Genomic DNA, 8,326 nt, shown 5'->3' with positions numbered 1-8,326 from the left:
GGGCAATTATTGCAAAACAAAAGTGTTTTGTGGCCAAAGCAGGCTGTGAGGCATGGATCCTTTTCATGCAACCATCCCCCCCAACCCCACATTCGGGGGACCATCGCGTGTGTGATTGTCAAGTGCTAATGTTGTCCCGAGTCCCTTCTGCTCCAGTTTGGAACTCTCCAATAAAAGCTAATCTCCCGGGAGCATTTGATCTTTTTCTTTGTCTCCTTGCAGAGTATGGCTATAGATAGAGAGATATAGACATATATAGATATATAGATATAAAACATAGCTATCCATATTTACATACAGGCATTAATAAAGTGCAAATGTTATTGGCTGTTGTAAAAATCAATCTCATTTCCTGAGGAGGTGCTAATACAGCTTATGCCATGACAACGTCCAAGGCACAGAATGCTCTCTGTCACTTAGCCCCTACTGCTCCTGCTGCTGCTGCTGCGGCTGCTGCTGCGGCTGCTGCGGCTGCTGCTGCTGTTTCTGAATATGGAGCAGCTCTCAGGTAAGAAGGGAGCAAGTCCTTGGTTTCCCAGAAGCATCCGTGAGGACAGCATCCAGCTGCCTCTGGTCTTTGGTGAAAGGGCGGCTCTGGAGGCTTGGTCCAGCCTGCCCAGAAAAAGCTATTTGGTAGTGTTCAGTGAGCCATCTTCTGGAATCTTCTCCTGGGAGCAGCTCCTCCCAGAGAGTCTGTCTGGATGCTCCAGCTCACTGAAGCGCTCTGCCACACACTGGGCTGTGAGGCGGGCCTCAGGGTCATGGTCCCAGCACTCTGTCAGCGTCTCACACACGATCTGGATGCCCTGCAGAAGAAGGGAGGGGTTCCAAGGGCATCGTCAGTGGGTGGTCTCCATGGAATTAGCATCAACACATCGTCGTCAAATGATGTCCTATCAGAATAGGGTTTAGACTCCCTATGTGGTCATATGTGCACAGATGTGTGCCGAAGGGTGAGGTCAGCTGTCTTCCTTAATCTCTCTCCACCTTAGGTTTTGAGACATGGTTTCTCATTGAACCCAGAGCTCACTGATCACAGGAATTCTCATTGAACCCCGAGCTCACTGATCACAGGGATTCTTATTGAACCCAGACAGAGCTCACCGATCACAGGAATTCTCACTGAACCCCAAGCTCACCAATCACAGGAATTCGCACTAAACCCCAAGCTCACTGATCACAGGGTTTCCCACTGAACCCCGAGCCCACGGGATGCCTTGGGATCCTTCCGTCACCTCTTCCTCCACACTGTTTCACAGGTGCACACCATGACACCCAGCTATTACATGGGTATCAGGGATCCAAACTCAGGTCCTGACAGTCGTTTGTAAACCCTTTCCTAACTGTACCATCTCTCCAGCATCTCGGGTCCATCCTTGGTAGCATGCATTATAAAGACTGTAAGAAACATATCCATTCCAGGGTCTGAAAGACCCCTGATTCCCACCTTAGGCCTTGGTTCTCTCTTTCCCTTGCCTTTCTCGGCGTCTGGACTTCTACTCTTCCAGAATGTAACATGACTGGAACACCGGTACCCTTCTGTTTGAGCAAAGCTGCGCACCCAGGCCCAGATGGAGCAGGTATTAGCCTGGATTCACTTTGTAAAGTCTATATTTGATAGAATGACTCAAAAGTTGCTCCCAGGACTGCCAAGGGTGACCCCATGATGCCCCAGTCACCTCCAATGGCATTAAGCCAGGCTCTTTGACATGGCTATCTTTGTATGCCAAATAAACCTGACTGTAAGATACTTTGTAGCTCATCCTTCCCAAGACAGCTCCACCCACTGATCCTGACCACCAAGCGGGAAAGGTTGTCCAGTCAGCAAGGGCTCTACCACAGGCTGGATTTCATTCTGCATCATGAAGATTTTTGTTACTATTTCAAGGCCTCTCAGAATATCAGAAGGTAAGTAAATAGTCTGAGACATAGAAATAAGATCAGTTCCTTCCATGTAGAGGACAACATTGCCCTGGTGACCTCCATACAGGTAAGGCAGATACACCTAACAGTCTTTGTGGAGAGTCAGCACTTGCCTGCCAATCCCAGCCACTTTCACATCTACGGAGCTCCCCCACCCCCAGCTCTTGATGTGGAATTAATTGCATAATTCACCTAACTGATGGTATTGATTGATGGCCCCGCTAAGAGTAGAGTGTTATTGTTGCTATACCAGAAACATTTATTTTGTTCTGACACAGTAATTACAGGCAGTAAATTGAATTAAATATTAAGCATTACCTTGAAATCAATAGGGCAACAAATCTCATTAAGAGAAAAAATGTATTATGCAAATTTTTCCCAGAATTTTATCATAATGAATAACGGCTTCATTATAAGAACTTTCCAGGAAAGACCTCAAGAGACGGTGAGTGACATAGTTTCACTAGGACACACCATCCATCCCAGCACCTTCTAATTCCTGGTTTTTTTTTTTTCAAACAATCTTGCATTTTTAGAACTAAAGACAATTTGTCTGAGAGCCTGGTGAAGCCCTTGACCCTGGGAAGCCTGGCTCACCTACTTCCTGATCACAAGGTTGGCTCTGGGCCGGGGCTGGCTCCTTGCACACTTCCTGCCCTATGTGTCTTCCTGATTATGCCTGGCTTGCTGTTTCTGGTTCTCACTTGAATTCCCCATGGCTTTAGGCAAACCTACACACCCGTGGCCAGCGAGGATAAAGATCTTTATCCATGAGAACAGTGAAAGGTTCTGCTGTGTGGAAAAGCATCATTTCCCAGAGAGACAGGAAAATATGTCACAGCTCTTTCTTCACCAGGGCTCTTCCTCGGGTGCACCCCACATGTGGTCAACTGTCTCTCACTTACAACCTGATCTTCCTTCCCTCTCCTCCAACTTCTGCTATGAGCAGCCTTAACTTCCAGTTCTTTGGAAGGAGTGATAGAGAGCTGTGTAGATGGCACTCAACTGGCTGGCCTCCTCATCCTTTTTCACCAGCAAGCTTCTCTTCATTGATTTCCTGGCCTCCATCATGGTGGCCAGTTTCCTCCTTCCCAAGCATGCTCATGCGGGCTCTCCTCTCACCTCCACGCACAGTTAGCAGATAGATACAAGGACACCGGCTACCTGACTACCCTGCTTGCTTCCAACTGCTAAGTATTTCTCTGTGAAGTTGAAGAATCCCAGCAGAACAAAGTCAGAATGAGAGGGAATGAGATATAGGTTCCTGGTGTGAAGACACAGGAGTAGACAGCAGACATAGCTAGCAAAATATCTTAACCCTGAATCAAGAGGGCTTAGGAAAGGTGACCAGTGCCCACAGCAGTCCTCTGAGAGCGCTCTGTGAAGGCTGTATAAGCCCGGTGATGGCAATTTAGGAGAACAGGTCATCCACTTATACTGAAAATTTCCTTAGGAACACAAACCAAACAGGGTTACGGAAAACCAAGGGCCCTGCACTCAGAGTTAAGCTCCATCACCCAGAATTCTCTGCTGCCTGAAAGCAGACTTCACTGCATGGCCCTTCTGGCCCTTCAGAGTCAGCCCTGCTTACCTGGTGGTTGAGCCAGAAGCTGGGGATTTCAGGCCGTCCTCGGTCTCTCAGCACGTTGTCCTTCATGCTCTCCACGCAAGGGTGCTCCCTGACCTTGGAACCAAATGGGGGTTCGTAATCTTTCACCTCTGTGAAGAAAACAGACAGACGCCGTTGAGCACAGGGCAGCACATGGCCGAGAGAAGGGTGCTTGGTGAGCGCCTGGAAGGATAATACAAGGAATGCAGGGGCAGAATGGGTCTGCCATTGCTAGAACACTTTGGATGAGATGGGTTAAAACAAGAAGGAAGGGGATGGTGGAAGAATGCGAGGAAGTAGCCCACTGGTGATGGATTGGTCCTCATGCCTCATGCTAACAAGGCAGACAGGGACCCAGCTTTCCCATCAATGCAGGCATGCTCAATGAGGGGCGAGTGCATCTTAGGAAGGAAACAGGTTCTTCGGAGGTGGAAAAACTTTACTTATCATGGGCTTGAGGGAGAAAGAGAGAGCTCAGCAGTTAAGAGTGTGCCCCTCTAGGAGACCAGTTTGGCTCCCAGTACCCAAGTCAGGTGTGTCACAACTACCTCTTACTACAGCTCCAGGGGATCTGATGCCCTCTTCTGGCCTTTGTAGGCACTGCATTCCTGTGCCTGCATCCATACACAGACACACATAGTTTAAAAATAAAAATAAAATCTTTTTAAAAATCCAAATGTATCACAAAGCCTTTGGTCCTCCATAGACCCACAGTATACAAACAAATTCAATAAAATGTGTTACATTTCTTGGGGATGTTAACTCTACAAAGTCATAAAATTTGAAAGATGCTACAACCTGTAGTGTTCCTGAAGACACTAGAAAAGGAAATAAATCAGACACTAAAGGGCAAATATTATGTGGTCCCATGTCATGCTTCTCCAACAGTCACACTGGAGATTAACCACCATCTAGAGGCACCAAGAGGAGAAATAAGGAAAACCAGGTGGGACCTCCATGGTCGGCTGGGGAAAATTCTTCCCTAATAAATCTCATGGGTGAACACACTGATGCCTCGAGGGCTTGTTTGGAGAGTGTGTCTGTTATCAGAGCCAGCTTGAAGCTGCTGTGGTCCTGCAAGCATCATCCAGCACTCGGGAGGCTGATGCATGAGGGCCAAGAGATCAGGGCCAGCCTGGGATACATAGGGAAACCCTATCTATAACAAGACCAAACACGCCAGGGGGCTGGGGACATAGCTCAGTGGTAGAGTACTTGCCTAGCATGCACAGGGTCCTGGGTTCAAACTTAATCCCCAACAACATGAAAGAAAGTAAGTGTGTGTGTTGTGTGTGTGTACATGCATGTGCGTGTGCGTGCGTGTGTGTGTGTGTGTGTGTGTGTGTGTGTGTGAGAGAGAGAGAGAGAGAGAGAGAGAGAGAGAGAGAGAGAGAGAGAGAGGAGAGCGCTGGGCTACATTCCACATTTTAATCCAAAATATGCAGGGTCTTTGACCTTTAACTTCAAGATTATTTTTCTTAATGAGCAAAAATTTCAGTAATCTGCCTCCTTCTGTGCTAAAAATTGAAAATGTTTTCACGGCAAAATGGAATTTAAAAGAGGAATAGCCTGTTTTATTTTTCTCTTTCATTTCCCCAGAAGTGCATTTATCATTAACAGCCTCACCCCAGCAGAAAAGTTGTCAGGATCTTATTTTATCATTTTATTTGCTGGCTGATTTTTAAAAATAATACTCTTATTTATGCTTTGAAATGTCCATACATTTATAGACTGTATTCTGATCATACCTATCCACTGCCACCTCCGCCCAACTCTCCCAAGGGACCCCACTCTATTCTTAACCTTACGTTCTCCTTCTTTGTTATCAATCCCCCCAGGGTATGTTTTTGTAGCTCATTTTCATAGATTTTTTTATTATATTATATTTTAGAAGGCAACTGAATTTATGACATTGAGATGAACACAAATCCCTTCTGTCCCCTTTTGACTTCAAACATCCCAAGAATTCATCTACACTAGTTTTAGGGCAAATTCTGAGATCTGACTTGTGGGGTACACACACCCTGTCTTTCTCCCATTCCTTATCCTCTATCAGAGTGATGAGGTCCTGAGGCTCAAGACTCAGATGGGATTTTATGTTTTCCTCTGCTTGGTGCTTTTAATCTTGCTTTATACACAGTGGGCATCCAGTATAAATACAAACTAGGATGATTTTAAGCAAAAGCCAGAGCCTACGGACTGAATGGAGTGACCCGAGGGACCACCATCTTCCCTACAGCATCTCACGGTCCAATCCAACCAAATAGCACATTTCCCTGTTGCACTATACCAAGAAAGAAAGGGCAAGATGGCATGGGATTTATATGAGATATAAGTTGCATTAGATACTGTATTGGGTCACAGACTCTCCATTCCTAACCCTTTGGCTGCGGTTGCTGTTGCGTCTTTTGCCTGACTAGACACTTTTACCAAGTCAAGAACTCCAGAGCAGCTCAAGTGTTGCTGAATAAGAGATGGGATCCAATATCTACAGTTCACCCATAAGAAGAGTGAGGTTGAGCTGGGTTGTGATTGTGCGGGCCTTTAATCCCAACACTCCTGAAGGCAGAGGCAGATGCAGGGACAAGGGTAGAGGCAGCGTAGGCAGAGGCAGTACTCTGAGTTCAAGGCCAGGAGGCCAGCTTGGTTTACAGAGAGAGTTCCTGGACAGCCAGGGCTACACAGAGAAACTCTGTCTCAAAAAAAAAAAAAAAAAAAAACAAAATAACAAATAAATGAAACAAGAAGGAGGAGGAGGAGGAGCAAAGCTAGGCTGGAAAGCAAAGGATTCAAACAGAGCTGCTCTTGGTGACTCAGGGACCCTGCAGACTGGCTTTGTCTTGCTAAGGCTTTATACATTTTCTTGTCTCCACCTAGCATTTCACAAAGTGCTCCCCAATCCTACCCAGAGCTAGCACCACTAGGGAATACCCCACCCACTGAGACCCTGACAAATGTCTCTACCAAGGGCCCCCAGGAAGGACCCTTTAGGGTCTGCTGGATGCAGACAGTCGGTCGTTTCTAAACAAGCTATGGAGAAATTACCCATTAAAAAGAAATCCCCTTCACTGTTGTGATTCCCCTACAGCACAGCCAAACATCTGTGCATTCCGGCTTTGGGAAAGGTGGGGGAATGGTAGGGCCAGAGGTGGAGAAAGAACAAGACAGTCTCAATCCTTGACCACAGTCATCAGGGGAGGGCGGGGTTGGCATGGCGCCAGCACACTGTTTACTCAGCTTCCTCTTTGTGGGACCCGGGGTGCTCAGACTAAAACAGATGCCTCTACCACCGTGAAACCGGACCATCCTGAGGGCTCTTGGGCAGAATGCCCTGTGTCCCCACACCATCCAGAACATGCCTCCTCTAAGAGACCTTGGTCTTCCCGCTGTGCAGACTTTTCTCTTCCTCCCCTTCTCCCTGCAGCCCAGGCTGAGGACCAGTTGCTGCCCTTGCTTGCTCTCAGGAAGTCCCCCAGCTCCTCTGCAGCGAGACAGCCTGTCTTTCTCCGTCTCACCGCAGACCCGTTCCCCCAGACAGCATTGGTATCGCTTTGACCATCAGCATCTGGCCCACAGCTGTGGTGGCTGTCGTTTACTTTCCTAATGGTGCTCCTTGGAGTCCACTCAAAGCAAATGGTTTCCATCCTGGTCTTCCTGAAGTTTTTCCAAGCCTCCTTCCCTTTCCTTTCTGCTTGGCCCATTGTTATGTTGGTGCTTCTTCAAGAAGGAGCTGTCTGTGTTAAACCCTTGCTCACTGGCCGCTGTGCCAGCTTCTGTTCAGAGGCCCCGGTGGCCAGGGTTTAGATTGGTTGGCACATGGGTCAGTTCTGGCTGGGGATGAACACATATGGTGCCTGCCGTATTCCCCAAAGGGGGCCTTAGACACCTCCCCCATCCGCCTCCCACACACCATAGTGCAAACACTTGCCCAGACCCAAAGCCAACTGCCTGGCCCGGGACAGAGGCTCTTTGTAAAAGAAAGCCAATCTCAGGTCTGTCCTTGCCCGGTTGAGGTCTCCAGCCTTCTCTCCATTATAAAGCAGTAGGCATCGACTGCCCTTCCATCTTGTTTTCCTTCAACAACTCAGTGTGTCCTTCCCATTTTTCTTGTCTTCTTTGAGATGCTCCAAGTGTCTGAAGCACCCGTCCTAACAGCGTTATCTGACCCTATATCTGCTTTAATTTTCCACTCGTCCCTTGCTTGACACCAGATCTGCAGCTGACCTATCCCAGCTTCGCTCCTTGCGAGACCCATTCCCTTGGGGAGATGGAGCCTTCGGACCCGCCACTCTCACCAGGTGTAGTGACTTTCCTGATATTCCAGTCCCAGGGAGGCTGAGCCAAGGGAGCTCAGAGTGTGCTGCCTCTGTGAGCTTCCTAACAAGGCCCTGCCCCCAATACAGAAATGAACTCCTGTTCCCCAGCAGGGAGAAGAGTGCCTGGACACAAGAGTCACTCATCAGAGAGCATCTGAGTGAGTGGATGAATGGATGGGTGAAGGAAGGAATGAACAACACAGTCCTTGGAGAAAGCAGGATCAAAAAGTGAGGTTTTAAGGCATCCCTACACAGAGATTAACAGCCTTGACTCTTAACACTGGCATCTGGGGGCTGAGGACTGTCAGCAAAATGCTTGCCTAGCAAACACAGGGACCTGGATTCCATCACAAGAAACCCAAATTACGAAACCCAGGTGTGGCAGCACATGCCTGGCATTCCAGAGGAGGTGGAGGAGGCAGGTGCATACCATACCTAGGGCTGACTCATCAGTCAGTCTGGCCTACTTGGCAAGTTT

At 48.0% G+C, this 8,326-nt stretch overlaps 1 protein-coding gene across 2 annotated transcripts in view; it reads right to left on the bottom strand.

Moving 5' to 3' along the window:
* Positions 1-201: 201 nt before the first annotated feature.
* Tgfbr2 (transforming growth factor beta receptor 2) overlaps positions 202-8,326 on the bottom strand; it is an 85,755-nt gene continuing 77,630 nt past the window's right edge. For both annotated transcript variants that reach the window (XM_075964237.1, XM_075964238.1), the window contains 2 exons: positions 3,515-3,642; positions 202-806 (listed from right to left, as the gene is read on the bottom strand). In XM_075964237.1, the coding sequence (XP_075820352.1) occupies positions 627-806; positions 3,515-3,642 (308 nt within the window). In that variant the 3' untranslated portion in view covers positions 202-626. The remainder of the gene's footprint in view (positions 807-3,514; positions 3,643-8,326) is intronic.

This window comes from Microtus pennsylvanicus, chromosome 3, assembly GCF_037038515.1.
Source record: "Microtus pennsylvanicus isolate mMicPen1 chromosome 3, mMicPen1.hap1, whole genome shotgun sequence".
Taxonomy (NCBI): domain Eukaryota; kingdom Metazoa; phylum Chordata; class Mammalia; order Rodentia; family Cricetidae; genus Microtus; species Microtus pennsylvanicus.
Note: the sequence above shows the minus strand (reverse complement) of the source record. Positions and strands in the feature narration are given on the sequence as shown.